At 41.2% G+C, this 16,955-nt stretch overlaps 1 protein-coding gene across 2 annotated transcripts in view; it reads right to left on the bottom strand.

Moving 5' to 3' along the window:
- Tpmt (thiopurine S-methyltransferase) overlaps window positions 1-16,704 on the bottom strand; it is an 18,960-nt gene extending 2,256 nt beyond the window's left edge. Inside the window, exons 1-8 of one of the 2 annotated variants that reach the window (XM_013030423.1) lie at window positions 16,691-16,704; window positions 9,314-9,480; window positions 7,502-7,594; window positions 5,925-6,057; window positions 3,289-3,341; window positions 2,632-2,706; window positions 409-494; window positions 138-182 (exon numbers count right to left, since the gene is read on the bottom strand). In XM_013030423.1, coding sequence (XP_012885877.1) covers window positions 138-182; window positions 409-494; window positions 2,632-2,706; window positions 3,289-3,341; window positions 5,925-6,057; window positions 7,502-7,594; window positions 9,314-9,453 — 625 coding nt within the window. In that variant the 5' untranslated portion in view covers window positions 9,454-9,480; window positions 16,691-16,704. Of the gene's footprint in view, window positions 1-137; window positions 183-408; window positions 495-2,631; window positions 2,707-3,288; window positions 3,342-5,924; window positions 6,058-7,501; window positions 7,595-9,313; window positions 9,481-16,526; window positions 16,651-16,690 lie in introns of those variants that run through there. The other variant, XM_013030422.1, reaches the window with a different exon arrangement.
- Window positions 16,705-16,955: the final 251 nt, after the last annotated feature.

The raw sequence follows: 16,955 nt of genomic DNA, 5'->3' as shown, positions 1-16,955 counted from the left end.
CCCCCCCTGGGGACAGGTTCATGTCACCTAGCCCAGGATGACTTGAAACTATGGACTCTCCTGCCTCAGCCTCCTGAGTGCTGGGATTACAGATGTGTACCAATGCATGCAGTTAACTTAAAAAGAGCATCACTTACCAAACAGCTTTCTAATTTCAGCATCTGCAACATAAAATGGTGGACCTAGGAAAAAGGGAAATATAGTAAAGAATCCTTTCAGTCAGTCAAACTCTAAAGAACTAGAAGATAAAAAATAGTTTCTGATTTTCATTAGCCTCAAACAGACTTATCTTTATGGCTATCGATACAATAAACTAGAAAAAATAATTTTATCCATGCATTAGGATTAAGTCAGGAAGCTAGACAAAAAGAAAAAGAAGAAGAAAAAGAAAAAGAAAAGCAGGTTTACCTGCATGTTTTGTTGGATCGTAAGACAAAACAGCCAGGAGGTAGCGGAACCCTTTTCTTAAGAGAGACAGTATTATATCCGTATAACTAAAAAGAACACAAAAAATATAAATGTACCATTTTTCTACACAGGCAGAGACTGGACGGGACTGGGGGCAGGGAAGGACCATGGCATTTACCGTCCTCAACAAGCCCAGGTTTACCTCTCCTAGCCATCACATGCATTTGGTTCTCACTCTGAAAGCAAGAAATGAGTTCAGCAACTCAAGATCCCCTGGTCTCCCTGCTGAGCTGGGAAAGGGTAAAGAGGGGAAACAAGTGGAAGCTCCCTGACCTCCTATCCTCCAGATGATCCATCTGAGGTCATCACAGAAAGACACACAGAGGCTCCTTCCAGCCTGATGTAGTCCTGGGCTGGGAGAAGGAGAGGGGTGATTTTGAACATTTGAACTTTCTGAAGGACTGTCATGCTTCTGTGTGCTCAAGGCACACAGACCGCAATGGTTATCAAAACTACCTATGAGTGCTGAAGGAAAGGCTGATTGAACTCCATCCCACAGATGGATTTGGTAGCTTTTCTCTGAGGCCCAGGAATTGCTGCAGTTTAACAACGTTCTGAGAGGATAAACAGAAGTGGAAGTGTGGCTCGAGCGATATAGTGTGCCAACCTTGAGGGGAAAAAAAAAAACATCTAAAAAGCACCCTACTGGTTTTTATTACACAAGAGCATCACAGTGGAAATCATATAAGTACTTGATAATGTCCTATTGAAGCTGAAGATACTAAAACTCAAGATGGTATTGAGATAAAGTACTAGTGTATTAATAGTATCTTAGATACTAATATTAGATTATGTATTAGATTGGTTTATTAGTAGTGATGGCACTTTTGTTTACTGGTGGTACTGAGATCAAGTACTAACATACTAAGTGCTAAGATGCTAAGTGCTTCTACTGGTTTAAAGTAGTCATTTGATTAATAGGGCCAAGATCACCTGGGATGTACTTGGAGCTATTACTCCCCTCCCCCCACATACACGTGCAAATGGAAGGGAAGGGGGGGAGGGGGAGCAGGGAAGTAAGTAGGGAGGACACAGACTCTGTTGGCTTTCCTAGGAGTCCAGTTGAGACCTCACTGTCCCTAGTTAACTACAAATTAAAGAGCTCAGAGTCCACTTTGATGGCCTTCCTATCTAAAGGTCAGATAGGTGCTGCCTGCCAGTGTTGACTGAGTTTCCTATGTGCTAAGTATAAACTGTGCCAAATACTGGGGAAATAGCTGTACGCCATGTACCCAGTCTGCCCTTGCTCTGCATCTGATGATTGCTAGTTTGATCGATACGAAAGCATTGCAAACACATGCTTTAATGATAACCAATGTCTTGTGATTTGTTGGAATTATTTTCACATATTTCATTACTTTATTCCTTTCTCCTTCCTACCCTTCCTTCCTTTCTTCCCTTCTTCCTATTTCCTTCCCTCCTTCCTTCACTCACTCTACATCTCTTTTTCTCTTTCAGACAAAGTTCTGCTATATATAGTCCAGGCTGGCCTCAAAGTCACAATCCTCCTGCATTAACCTTCTGAGTGCAGGGATTACAGGCCTACGGCTACTGCAGCTGGCTCACATATTCCGTTTCTTCTTATTCCCATGGCAACCCTTTGAAGTAGTTTGATGTATGGATCAAGAGCAAGCTCTGAGGGTTTGTCATAAGCTAGCTACTTGACTTACTAGTAGCTTAGTCCTTTTGACCTTAGTTTTCTCATCTGTACAATAAAATAAGGCATGCATATAACCTATGAAACTTTATAGTACATTTCAATATATCAGTCCATATTATTTTAAACACTGCCTGGCACACAGCAAGAATCCACAGGTCTTAATATAAAAACCATATATATGGTATGTGTGTGTGTGTGTGTGTGTGTGTGTGTGTGGTGTGTAGTCTGCACAAGATCCATAAAAAACTATATTTTTATTACTAAACAAGTGATTAAATTTTAGTCTGTAGTGAGCAAGAGTTCACATGCATTCTTTTATACTGGGAAACAAAAAAAGAAGAATCCACAGGTCTTACTGGTGGTAAAATGGACTAAGCTAAAGCTGAAGCAAATGACAGAGCCTCACACTCTCTGCACAAGTCCTTATACAGAAATTGTATACTTTTTTTGGAACTCAGCTAAAAACAAAACCAAAACACAGTTAACAAAACCAAATCACTTACCGTTTGCGATCATCTGGATTGATGGCGACTAACGCTCCTCTATCCCAAATCCTGTCAAATTGGCCAATATTTGCCCTGTCAGAAAGGAGGAGGGGGGAAAATGTAACATTTTCTCTATGGAAATGTCAGATCTTGAGCAAGATGGATTTTGTTCTTCATGTCCCAGTTCATCAAGGAATTAGAATCTCGTGTTGATTTTGTCCTTCAATCTAAAGGGCTGTGCTGACCTGGGTGTGGGAAGCTAATCATAGTTTTAGGAGCATGTGGCAGCAGTTTCCTTATTTCCTTATGACTTTGAAGCACAAAGTAAGGACAGATGGTAGTGTGTGATACCTCCTGGCTCAGCTCCTGAATCAGAGACTTACAGGAGATAAGATCTTGCCTCCTTCTGCACCTCATGTTTTGTTTTTGTTACAGGTGCAGGGGCAAGGTAGAAGATACCACTTCTCTCAATCTACCTCTCTTCTTCCCAGCTTGGGGCATAATATTGTTTTTCATATTCACATTCAGTTTATAGCTAAGGCTGTCGTAATTGGAGAACAGAGGCTCAAATCAATCCTTCATGCATGCTGTACAAATGGATGGCAGAGATGAGATATCCCAGCCAATCCTGCCAAGGAAGTACTCACTTAAAAAAATGCACATACGCAGTCCTACCTGGGAAGGTCAAAGATGCTGCAACAGTATAGCGAAATGTTTCCGGAAGAACTCTGGAATGACACAATGAAAGAAAAAAAATTCTACTTAATTTGGAAGCATCTGAATGGCCAAGGAAAGAAAAGTGGACCCAAGTAAAGCTATGGAGGTAGAGAATACATACTCAACACAATAAATAACTCCATTGCATTTAACAGTTTCTTTTTCTTTAAAAACCTATGTGGGATGTATGGAGTATATGTGTACACCGTTATATGTTATAGACCGTGATAGACAATTTGCTCCAGGAAAGTTAAATGAGCTTGTGACTTAAAATGAGCATCATTATTCCACAATACTGTGAAATTTGGGAAAATATGTAATCACTTAATCACAATTAAAAAAAAAAAGAACCTCGGGGAAGGTAGGGAGGGAAGGGATAGTAGGGGGAAAACAAAGGAGGGGGTAACAATGCTCAATAGGAAGTGTACTCATTACCTTACTCATGTAACTGTAACCCTCTGCATAGTATCTTTACAATAAAAAAATTTAAAAAAAAAACCTATGTGGGGTTCTTTTGGGTCAACTCAAAGAGGAAAAAAAAATCATAAAGGTTAAGGCATACTAACCTAAACAGTGAGTTATAACTTGTTTCAGAGCTTGTTAACATTCTAGAAATGTTTACTTAAGCAGCATCTTGATATTGTTACTCTGCTAGAGATAAATCCACGGGTCAATTTCCAGTCTGCTGATATAAAATGATCAGATTATTTTTGTATGTTTGTGTGCACACACACGCACATATACTGATATTGGGCTTAGACTCAGAGCATTGTGCTCTTGCTTGTTTTCTTTTTCTTTTTTTTCTCAAAGGCTATTTGATCTACATCTCTACTTCTGACTCTTTGCTTGTTAATTGGAGATAAGAGTCTCATAGACTTTCTATGCAGTCTGGCTTTGAACCATGTTCCTCAGATCTCAGCCTTCTGACTACCTCAGATGACAGTGTCTGACTTCAGAATGTTCAGTTACTATAAAAGCTATTTAGGGAAAGTGTACTTTTCCTGCTTTGTCTTAATAATTAACTTATTTATGAAAACAGCTAGTGAACCAGATCCCTATCCTGGTTCTAGCTAATGTGGGTGAATTGGACGCTGACTCTGAGGTTGGCCTGTGGGTGCAGGCAAGGGCATAGAGAGACAGGACGACACAGAATAGCCTGTATGGTTATGGTTGTGGGCCTGAGAACAATGTGAACGTAGGAGCCAGCAGGTAACTGCTTGGGAGCCTTGCAGGTGGTTGACCCAGAGCTGACCTCTGATGGGGTGGCTTGATGTACCTGCTAAGATTTAAGTGAGAGGCGGCTGAAGGTACATTCCAGCAGGGTAATAGGGGGCATATCAGAGGGAGTCTGGGAGCTGGGAGTGAACTGCAGGGTATGTGACATGTCAGGACATGGCTGAGTTGATTCTGAAATGAATTGTCAATACAGGTTCCCAAGCAGAAGAGGGAGGGTCTTTGGAGACCATCTTGGAAGCACTGTAGTGGTCCGTCCAGGTAGCAGGGGGCTGGAGGCAGGGAGAATACCCAATGGATCTTAACTCTGACTGCAGACTGGAACCTCCAGGCAGCCTTGGCCAGTACTGGCATCTAACAGGTTCTCAGAAAATGCTTCTTAACAAAACTAAGAAAAATTGGGATGAGTTGGGAATGTAGTTCAATGGCAGACTCTTGCCTAGCATGCACAAAGCCCTATGCTCCATCCCCAGCACCCACACAAAGGAAGGAGGGGAGGGGAGGGGGACAAGCCGAGGAGGGGAGGGAGGCAAGGAGGAAGGAAGGGAGGAAGAAAGGAAGGAAGCAAGCTAGCTTGGAATAAACAGATTTGACCTCAACTTACACACACACACACACACACACATGCACGCCCTTGATATCACCTTACTATAAATAATTTATTTACTTATTTATTTATGAGACTCAGTATGTAGCTCAGGTTAAGGCTTGAACTCCCAGTCCTCCTGCATCAGCCTTCCAAGGGCTGGGATATTATCTATACTGGTTTTGTTTGCCTTTTTTTAGGGCTTGAACTCGGGGTCTGGGCACTGCGCCTGAGCTATTTTGCTCAAGAATAGCATTCTACCACTTGAGTCAGTCATAGTTCCTTTTCTTGATTTTTTGGTGTTTATTAGAGATAAAGAGTCTCACAGAGGGGCTGGGAAGGTGGCTCAGTGGTAGAGCGCTAGCCTTGCATGCATGAAGCCCTGGGTTCGATTCCCCAGCACCAAATAAGCAAAAAGAAAAAAAGCCGGAAGTGGCGCTGTGGCTCAAGTGGTAGAGCACTAGCCTTGAGCTGAAGAGCTGAGGGACAGCGCCCAGGCCCAGAGTTCAGGCCCCACGATCGGACCCAAAAAAAAAAAGTCTCACAGACTTTCTTGCCCGGGCTGGCTTTAAATTGTGATCCTCAGCTCACAGCCTCCTGAGCAGCTAGGATTATAGGCTGGATCCTCCAGTATCCAGCTCTATACTGTTAATCCCTAGCTCTTTATCATATATAATGTCTCAGCAATTCTTAATACCTTAATAGGGGTCCTTACTCATGCTGAGGAAAAGCTCAGAAGTTATGGAAATCACTGTTTACCCCAATCAAAACACACCTTAAATACTGTGGCACCAGGTATTTCGGCGAGTTGTTCTTCTGAGTAAGAAAGATTTTGCTCCTTAAAAAATTCCCGTATCCCAAGTTCACTGATTTCCACACCAACGACATTGTGACCCCGGTCTGCAAACCTGCACAAGATCATAGTCACACTTCAATTTTCATTTCAAATATAGTACTACATAAAGAGGTGTAGTGTAGTAATCATACATTTTCTTTACTGGGCATGGGGTATATAGCTCAGTGGCAGAACACATGCCTATCATATGCCAGGCCCTGGGTTCAGTCAAAGGTTGGAGGATGGGAAACAAGGGAGAGGAGAAAGAAGTGATTCATATGAATCCAGGTGCATGAGTTTTCACTGGGCATGTAAAATAGTGGTCTCTATTTCCTTAAAGCTTGTGTTATTTGCAATTCTGAAGAATTGATTTATATGGCCATAGGTAAACAATTAAAATTTGGAAAGTTAGATTGCTGATTTAATACAAATTTATTTCACAGGATAAAATACCTTTTCAATTCCCTTAAATTAGTGCTGTCCAGGAAAACTTTCTGGGGAGGGGGGTGATGGAAATTTCCATATCTGTATATGCAACACAGCAGCCTTTAACCACACCAGGTATTGAGCTCTTGAGATGTGGCTAGAGTATTGGAGGAATGAAATTTAAAATTTTATCTAGGTTAAGTTTAAATAGTGTAGTGGCCCATGCTGGTAATTCTAGCCTTGGAGGGTTGAAGTAGTTGGATCATAAGTCTGGGCTATACACCCAGCCCTTATCTTAAGAAGAATTAAAATGGGAAACAAAAAAATAGATTGTCATGTGTGGCTCACAGCTACTGTTAGAACACACAGCTTTCAAACATTAGTACTCAAATCTATAACCATTTCATAATTTCTACTTATATAAATAAACACCCAAAGATGTGTATTTTTATTACCATGTATAACTAACTAGTTGCCTTTTTTCCTCTGGTAAAGTTTATAAAAGTAGAATTCACACTTTTGGGATTTTGGACTCACAAGAAGACAGTACTAAAACAGTAGTAATACACGGCTTAACATATTTTTCTGCTTTTACCTAATGTTTCTTGCTGACAAAATCACATGTAAGTAAATGTGAGCTTTCCAGGCTGCTCAAATGGTTTCTGAATCTATCAAGTGAGTTAGAATCAAATGCTTATTCTCAAAACAAGAACAGCACTAACTGTGACTCCTCCTGTGTACTCTAGGTGGGCAGAGGGGAGCAGGCATAGTTCTACAATGATACATAGTACCTTGTCTTATTAGTCACGTTAAATAAAAACAAAGAAAAAAAGCTAGTTTGTCTTTCATATTTCCTAGGAAAATGACACACTAGAATATAGCAACTTTTAGAATGTCTTCACATTTTTGAAGTGATACAATGTAAACAAAGATGTCATCCACACAGGGTGCTTATATTTCTATTTCCTAGCAGTGCACAGAAATAGGAGGCTTAGCCTATAATAGCAAACAAAGCAAAAAAAAATATCCCAGGGAATAGATTTTTTTCACCTACATCATATCAAAGAAAGTGTGCTATTATCTGCTCATACCATTTCATCTCAACTGCTTTTCCACAAAGAGGAAAAAATACCCTCAGTCCACTCTGGCCATTAAGAAAAGTCTCCAGATGCTTCTTTAATAGCCTGGGAAGGAAAAAAAAGTATTATAGTTTGTTTGAATTAGCCCCAATGCACAGGAGCAGAGTTGTATGATCCTAAGAACCTTTCCCATCCTATCTCACCTTACAACGACCTTAATGAGTACATGTTGATTATTATCATCTCAGTTTACATATAATGAAACAGGACTGGCTCAGTCACATAGCTAGTCAGTGGTAAATCTGACTTACACTTTGGGTTTTCCTGATGAATGATTACAAATTTTAAAATATCTTCTTTTTCCCTTAGTTATGTTTTAAAATTTCTATATTACGTTCCAAATTTTTATTTAAAAAAATGATTTGGAGCCAGGTGCTGGTGGCTCATGCCTATAATCCTAGCTACTCAGGAGGCTAAGATCTGAGGATCTCAGTTCAAAGCCAGCATGGGCAAAGAGTGTCTATGAGACTCTTATTCCAATTAACCACCAGAAAACTAGAAGTGGTGCTGTGGTTCAAGTGGTAGAGTGCTTGCCTTGAGCTGAATGGCTCAAGTTCAAGCCCCAAAACTGACCAAAAAAAATTATTTGGAAAGTGAGCCTTGGGACCCACACATTTTTCAAGATTTACTTTTGGAAAATTCTCTTAAATAAGTTTAACTCCTGTAGTTCATTTTCTAAGTTTAACTCCTGTAGTTCATTTCCTAAGTTTAACTCCTGTAGTTCATTTCCTTGGTAGTGTTTAGTAAGGTCATCCCCATCAGAACCACACTTTGGTTCTTGAGGATGCTTCAACCTCCACTCTGCAAAAATAATGATGGGGAAGATGCTATCTCCTGGGAGGGTGGGGTATTTACCTAGAGGTAAATAGGGTCCATCCATAATGATCAGGTTTTTTTTTTTTTTTTTTGGTCAATTGTGGGGCTTGAACTCTGGGCCTGAGGGCTGTCCCTCAACTCTTCAGCTCAAGGCAAGCGCTCTACCACTTGAGCACCACTTCCAGTTTTTAGTGGTTTATTGGAGATAAGAGTCTCACGGACTTTCCTGCCCGGGCTGGCTTTGAACTGTGATCCTCAGATCTCAGCCTCCTGAGTAGCTAGGATTATAGGTGTGAGCCGCCCAGCTCATAATGATCAGTTTTTACTATACTCATTCTATTATAACTGAATTATAATCAGCACTATCCCATCATGTATCCCAACTTTTTCAAAGTTGGCTCTGACACAGACACATTGTGCAGTTCTCTATCCCATTGGATAATTTCTCTCCAAATCTCTTCCTTACCACTTACAGATGACTTTTCTTGTGTGGTACTGGGGGATTGAACTCAGGTCCTTCCACTTGAGCCACAACCCCACTCCACAGGAAATACATTAACATTAGAACATATGCTGTTAGAAAGTAGCTAGGTCAGCATTTATATTAGGAAATACATACATATTAGAAAATATGTATTTGTGTATATATTATAAAATATATAATAAGCACACAGACATAGCATAACTCAAAGACACCATATTTGTCAGTCACATCATTATACATCAGGAAAGAAAATCACACTGTCAACTGGCCTATGGGATACCCACAGATGCACTTGGATTTCTGAGATGCTATGTAATAGGAGAAATTAAACTGTGCTTCTTAAAAATCAATCTAACATTGTGCGTATGTATATATAGGTATATATATGTATGTATGTATATATATTATTGAGTTTATTTCAATTTCTGACACAGCCTTCCTTCCATAGAGTAAACACGCCTTACTGATTTCCTTTTTCTTGATGAAACGTAGTATTGCCGGTCACCCACTTGTCTTGCCATTCTTTCAGGGTTAGCACGCGTGTCTGATGTACCTCAGAATCAGGGAACTCTTTAATATCAAGTGATGCTTTTGTGTCACCCATTGTTTGTGGACTCCTCTGTCTCCAATCCTGAATAGAAAACATGCGCAAGGTGGTCAGGTAAAGGCATTACAACTCTATTGATGGGATAAAGGAAATTCTATTATCCTTGGCAGTCTTGCTTTCAATGCCCAATAAAAAGCCATATAAAATTACTTTTCATCAAGTCTAGTGGTAGAAACTTAGTTCACACATTAGGAAACACCTTTAAATTTGAATTATACTCAACAGTGGAATAGAATGCATAAGTTAAAAAGATAAAAAAAATTAGGCATTCCAGTTTAAAATTTTTCTTAGAATTCTTCTAGCATCGGGGCTGGGGGTTTAGCCCAGTGGAAGGGCGCCCGCCTGGTGCGTGCAGGGCCCTGGGTTCGGTTCTCAGCCCTGGAAAAAAAAAAAAGAATTCTTCTAGCATCTTTTTTTTTGGGGGGGGAGGGTCCGGTCGTGGGGCCTGAACTCTGGGCCTGGGCACTGTCCCTCAGCTCTTCAGCTCAAGGCTAGCGCTCTACCACTTGAGCCACAGCATCAGTTCCGGCTTTTTTCTTTTTGCTTATGTGGTGCTGAGGAGTTGAACCCAGGGTCTCATGCATGTAAGGCAAGCGTTCTACCACTGAGCCACCTTCTCAGCCCCTCTTCTAGCATACACTTTAAAATTTTCATTTGCTTCTATGCTTTGGCAGTATGTAATCCATACAATTTGGAGAGTTCAAAAGATTTGTTATAAAGGTGAATAAATGCAACACTGACACTCACTAGACACTATATTGAAAATGAACTATACAACTTGTGGGAGACAGGGTTTGGGAGGGAAATTATGGGGAGAAAACAAGGGAAGAGGTGGCACTGTTCAAAAAGAAATGTACTCATTATCTGACTTGTGTAACTGTAACTCCTCTGTATATCATGTTTACTATATTTTTGTTAAAAAAACATTAAAATAAGATTTGTTATGCAAGAGAGACCACCGTCTTTTAACTTTCAGGCAAATCATGCTATTTTGGTTAACATACTTGCTTTCTACCATACCTCCTCTTAGGGCTTTTTGTCAATTAATTGAAAAAAACAAAAAAGAGTATCATGGATCTTCCTGATTGGGCTGGCTTTGAACCATGATCAATACTCTCTCTCTCTCTCTCTCTCTCTCTCTTTTTGGTCAGTTGTGGCGCCTGAAACTCTGGGCCTGGGCACTGTCCCTGAGCTCTTCAGCTCAAGGCTAGTGCTCTACCACTTTAGCCACAGCACCACTTTCAGCTTTTTCTGCTTATGTGGTGCTGAGAAATCAAATCCAGGGCCTCACGTATGCAAGGCAAGCATTCTACCACTGAGCCACCTTCCCAGTCTGATCAATACACTCTCAATCTTATCAATCACCACATATTTTATCAGTTTCATCTTCTTGGGAAAACTCTGTGTTTGAACCAGGACCTTGCACTTGCAAGACAATAGCTTTACCACTCTAGTCATGCCCTCAGCCCTTTTGGCTTTATTTTTTTCAGGTACAATCTCCCACTTTTACCCAGGAATCTCAGATAACAATCCTACCTATGCTTCCTGCATAGTAGGATTACAGACATGAACCATGCTACCTGGCTTATTCACTAGAGCTTGTTAACTTTTATGGGCCATCCTCAAATTGCAACCCTTCTGTCCCTGCCTATCAAGTAGCTGGGATTATAGGCTCAAACTACTACATCTGGCCTACCTTGGCTGGTCTTGACTCTTAGTAGATACCTAGCATTTTGAATCGCTATCCTGACCCTAGACCCTAGAGAATTCCTTCTTGTCTGCACAGGCAAAAACAAAATACCAAAACAACAACAACAGCAACAACAAAAACCTCACCTTTTTTTTTTTTTTTGCATTTTTGTTGTTGTTGTTGTTTTTTGTTGGTCCTGGGCCTGAAAATCAGGGCCTGTCCCTAAGCTGTTTTGCTCAAGGCTAGCACTCTACCCCTTTGAGCCACAGCTCCATTTTTGGTTTTCTGGAGATTAATTGAAGAGTCTTATGCCCTTTCCTGCCTGGGTTGTCTTTGAACAACAATCCTCAAATCTCAGCCTCCTGAGTAGCTAGCCATTTTTTTTCCACTTTGAAGCTTTGTTGGGCATGGAATCCCTGGCTAGAAATCATTTTCTTTTGTAATTTTGAAGGAATTGCTCCATTCTGGACCAGCTTCTATCATTTGAGTTCAAAGACACACGGATCCTGATATTTTCCATGTGACAACTCTTCTCTCCCTCAAAGCTTTTCTTTGCCCCTTTCTGCAATTTCACAATTCTATGCCTTATTTTGGGTCTATGTTCATCTATGGGGCCAAGTTCATGAAATCTGGGAGTGTTAGCAGAGAGTACTACATCAGTATAGCTCTCTACCTTGGTCCTTTTGGCTGAGAGAATCAGACAATTTGAGACATGCAGTGAGAGGAAAACTTATTAGGAAAGGACTGTTTCGGGGATGTGATGAAGGACAGAGGAAAGAGACTGATTATGTGACATCTTGCTATGGGAAGATGGTATGTTAGGTCAAGCTCAGCCATCTTTGAGGCACATAAATGAGGGTTAGGTCTAAATAGAGGAAGAATTTGAAGTAAGGAGCCCGAGAGTCTAAGTAACTTCTTACAGCCATCCTGATGCCTCTTGCTGGGTGGAGGGAGTTCTATACCCAGTGCTGAAAAGCTTAGAGGCGAGAAAGGCCATTCATTGAATGCAGATGCCTAGCTCAAAGTGAGCTAGGAGAACTCTGTTTCAGAGAAAGGCAGATGTCATAGATTTAGAAAAGCTTTGCGCCGGGCGCTGGTGGCTCACGCCTGTAATCCTAGCTACTCAGGAGGCTGAGATCTGAGGATCGCGGTTCAAAGCCAGCCCGGGCATGAGAGACCGTGAGACTCCTATCTCCAATAAACCACCAGAAAACTGGAAGTGGCGCTGTAGCTCAAGTGGTAGAGCGCTCGCCTTGAGCTGAAGAGCTGAGGGACAGCACCCAGGCCCAGAGTTCAAGCCCCACGACCGACAAAAAAAAAAAGAAAAGAAAAGCTTTGCATATGGAGAATGTTTTCATTTTGTCTTGATTACCTTCCTGTCTAGAATCACCCTCCTCTGAGTAGCTCTAAGATTTCCCTATATGAGAGGTTGAGGCGTATATTCTCTAGATGGAAAATTTTTGCTGGTACCTAAGCTTGTACCTGAGTATGTCCTAATAAGGTCTGCTTTTGTTAAGGCTTGGTCTTTATCCCAAGTGTATGGTTCTGTTTAAAAGCTTGGCACAAGCTCTGCTCACTACTGCTGGTCTTTGGGACAGGATCTACCTTGTAGTTGCCCACCTTTTAATTCAGACTCCTGATTCTATCTTTCAAAATGTGACTTCTTTGTTTTCTCACCATACAACAAATTCAAGCAGGGAGCAAAACTAGGCAAAAGGAGTCCCAGTTACAGGTATAGTTTGGTTGATCATTCTCTCAGTGCTGGAACTCCAGGGTTCCAGAAAAGTTGTTATTGATGTTATCACTTGAGGAGAACTATCTGGTTCCTCAGAGCTGATTGCTCCTCCTGCCCTAGGGTGCAACCTGGTCATCTGATGTCTTCATTCAGGGCTTATCTGCCCTGCAAACTCTTTTTCTAAGGTTTAGTTTCAGTCCCAAGTCATAGAAATATAATTGATCAGGTCTGTCTTTCCCAGAACCCAAAGTGCCATTGGTGTGAATGGTTTAGAACAATGACAAATGCAAAATGGAGGCAGAGATATCAGGCTTTTCAGTTACTTTGTGGCACCAAAAAAAAAAAAAGTTTAGGTATCAACTGCAGATATACTTTCAATAGACTGAAAGTGGCTTGTTTCTAGGGGGAGAGCAACCATTTTAGCAAATAAAATTTGAGAACATTTATGAGATTTCTGCTAGAGGTTTTAGTAGGTAGGAAGCTTAATTACAGTACAGTGTTTTATCTTAGGGATCTTGTGAATTATTTCCCCCAAGGTCATGGCTATGTCCCTCTGCTATCACACAATTTCCTCTATAAGGAGTAGAGACCTCAAATAAATTTTGTGTGTATGTGTTGGTCCTGGGGCTTGAACTCAGGGTCTAGGCTCTGTCCCTGAGCTTTTATGCTCAAGTCTAGCATTTAACCAGTAGAGCACAGCTTCACTTCCTGCTTTTTAGTGGTTAATTGGAGATAAGACTCACAGACTTTCCTGCCTAGTATGGCTTTGAACCATGATCCTCAGATCTCAGCCTCCTGAGTAGCTAGGATAACAGGCATGAGCCACAGATGCCTAGCTCAATTATTATTTTTGTTATTTTTTATTTCTTGGGTCCGGTAGTGGCGTCTGAACTCTGGGCCTGGGTGCTGTCCCTCAGCTCTTCAGCTCGAGGCTAGCGCTCTACCACTTGAGCCACAGCGCCACTTCCGGCTTTTTTCTTTTTGCTTATGTGGTGCTGAGGAATTGAACCCAGGGCCTCATGCATCTCAGCCCCTCAAGTATTTTTTTTGAGAGGTTTTATTTGCTGGTCACCATTATTCATGGCTATCAGATGTTCACAACTCTTTTTAATTTTCTATTTCTGGGATTATTTTTTACTTATTAATGAAACTGCTGTTCCTGACCTGCTGTTATATATTTCTCATCTTTTCCTATTTCTCTTTACCTTTTATAATCTTTTTTTTTAGACACAATACTTTTATCTTTCTACTCTTCTATTTACTTTTCCTGCTGTTGTTAAGTCTTTCATTTTCTTTATTTTTTCCTTTTTTTTTTTTTTGGTCAGTTGTGGGGCCTGAACTCTGGGCCCCTTGAGCTCTTCAGCTCAAGGCTAGTGCTCTGCCACTTGAGCCACAGTGTCACTTCTGGCTTTTTCTGCTTATGTGATGCGGAGGAAGCCAGCCCAGGGCCTCATGCATGCAAGGCAAGCACTCTACCACTGAGCCACCTTCCCACCCCAAGTCTTTCATTCTCTGGAGCTCCTTTTTACTCTCGGGTGTTCTTTTTTTGTATGATTCTGTTCTTATTTCATCAGTACATTTTATTCTATTTATTGCATAATCTGTTACTTTCAAGTCAGTTTTCCTATTGATTTGTTTTGGCTCCTTTCTTTCAAATTAGACCCTAATTTTCAAATCAGAGCCAAATTATAGTCTTTTGCTAGAGCTTATTGATCCTTATTTGTTCATATTCAAAAGTAAATACCAACCAGCCAACCAACCAACAACTCAGATCAGAAATTTAAGAATGTGGATGAGGCATTTAGCTTGTAAACTTCACCGTAGTTATGAGGTGAATAGAGTTCTTTTGGAAAATTGATGTGTAATTTCTGGATAAAGAGCCCTAATTCATAAATGCAAAATTCAAAATGCTCCAAAATCCAGAATTTTTTGAGGGCCAACATGATGTTTAAGATATTTCAGATTTTGGATTTTGAGATTCAGGATGTCTAACTAATAAAATTAATAAAAAAAAACACTCCCCAAATCTGAAACATTTCTGTTTCTAAACATTTTGAGTAAGGGCTATTCAAACTGTACCTGTTTGGTGTGGTTCTACAGACAGATTTTTTTTTCTTCTTTTTCTTTCTTTTTAAAAAAACTAACTTTTTGCTATAAATCTTTTTTCCCATTTTTATTAGCATTGGTTAATTGTCCAAAGGATTTCACTCGGACATGTTCATATGTTTAGAGTGTCCACTGATCAGACTCACCCTTTCCCCTCCCCCCCCATTATCAGACTTCTTGAGTCCGTGAAAATCTTTATGTATTCACTTGCTTTCTAAGTTCTAATTTTTGTCTTGTTTTTGTGTTCTCTTCTGCTCTCCCTATTCTAATGGTTTGTACCACTAAAGGAGGGATCCAAAATAGTGTTTAAAATCTTATTCTACACCGAAAGTGTATTTCCAAATAATGTTCGCATTGCTTTATTTTTGTGTGTATATGGGAAAATACAAAGGGAACTGAAAAAAAAGAACATGTAAACAAAATCACTGATCCATCTGATCATCTAAGGGACTGCTTGTCCTTGCAATATGAACAATAGACCACTGCTATCCCAACATTTCCTTTAAGTCACTAGTGAAACTAGTTTGGGGGTATACTACTGTGGTATTATTACCAGATCAAAATTAATGATTTTCTGGTGGTATAGTAAACATCACACTGAACAGGAATTTAAGAAAAAAGTTTTTCTTTTGTTACACAATTTGATTCTGTTGTGGTTAGGACTCAAAAAGGAATCTTCATCACTAGAATGAAATTCCCTTCTCAGCAGGTAGCAAATGATGTTTGCATAGGCTTCAGTGGTGTCAGGCGTTTTTAGAGAGGTCAGCAGGAACTAACTGATTATATCGGGTACAGAAAAGCAAGAGGCTTGCATTCCCTTCCCCCACCCTCTGTTTTTGTTTCAGAAACTCTGGAACCAAAAGTCAGAACTCCTTTACTGAAAATAAAAGGGAAGCCTAATCTTTATCACAGAGCAGAGCCACCGCCCAACTCTGTCCCACACAACCTCAACTGTAACTATGCTGTAAACAGTTTCCCAACTGGGCTTCCGCCAATTCTGAAGACATCAAGCGTCTCGCAACACTGCAGAAGTAAAAAGTGAAGTTCAAAGTGCGAGTGAGAACAGGCAATCCCTGGTCATAAATGTTAATTTCCAATATGCTTAGTGTCAGCAACACTGCAGAAGTGAAAAGTGAAGTTCAAAGTGCGAGTGAGAACAGGCAATCCCTGGTCATAAATGTTAATTTCCAATATGCTTAGTGTCAATCCCAGGCCTTTCGATCTTTAAAAACAAAATTGCTTCTGCTGTAGTTTTATTCTCAAAGTTGAAGAGTATCTGCCCTGAGGTAGACATAGTTTGTAAAGCTTTATTCAAAGCATTCCACACACATGTGTAACACACCTCGCACAGAGCACACCTTAGAATCTTCACAAAGCCCCAACCCTTCCCTTTCCCCCTCCAAAGGATCACTTAACTCTTCTGGCAATCTCTGTCTGTCTGTCTCTCTTTTTCTCCGTCTGTCTCTCTCTCTGCCTTTCTGCCTTAAACAAAAATCGTTAATACACAGCAATATCTTGGAGCCATTTAAGATCACGGACCATAAACGATGCCAGCTCGTTATTCCCAGTTCTTGCTTCTGCTCTCTGAGCCCCATCTCTCGGCGCATGTAGCCGCGCCATCCGTGCTTTTTAGGAAGGCCTGTCCCGAGATAGGCTGTCCTGGGCGGTCATCACAGTGCTACCCCAATCGTCCTCTTCCTCACCTGCTCTCCCTGGGCACCAGCGGCGGGTCAGTAAGTCTCACGCGGCTACTCCGGCCTCCGGCTCCTGGCTCCGGTCCCCTGCTCAAGGTCCCGCCTCCGCGCACAAGGCCACGCCCCCGAGGTTAAGCCACGCCCCCTCCGCAAGCTCCGGGTTTGCGCAGCGGCGGAAATGGCTGGGGCGGAGCGAGCGCCGCGGCGAAGGCGAGGGCGGGGTGTCTCTCGCTCACTGGTCCCGCAGGCTCCTCCCACCCCGGGTCACGCCGTG

Source organism: Dipodomys ordii, unplaced genomic scaffold (assembly GCF_000151885.1).
Source record: "Dipodomys ordii isolate 6190 unplaced genomic scaffold, Dord_2.0 Scaffold130, whole genome shotgun sequence".
Taxonomy (NCBI): Eukaryota; Metazoa; Chordata; class Mammalia; order Rodentia; family Heteromyidae; genus Dipodomys; species Dipodomys ordii.
The sequence above is the reverse complement of the archived record's forward strand: the minus strand, read 5'-3'. Positions and strand labels throughout refer to the sequence as shown.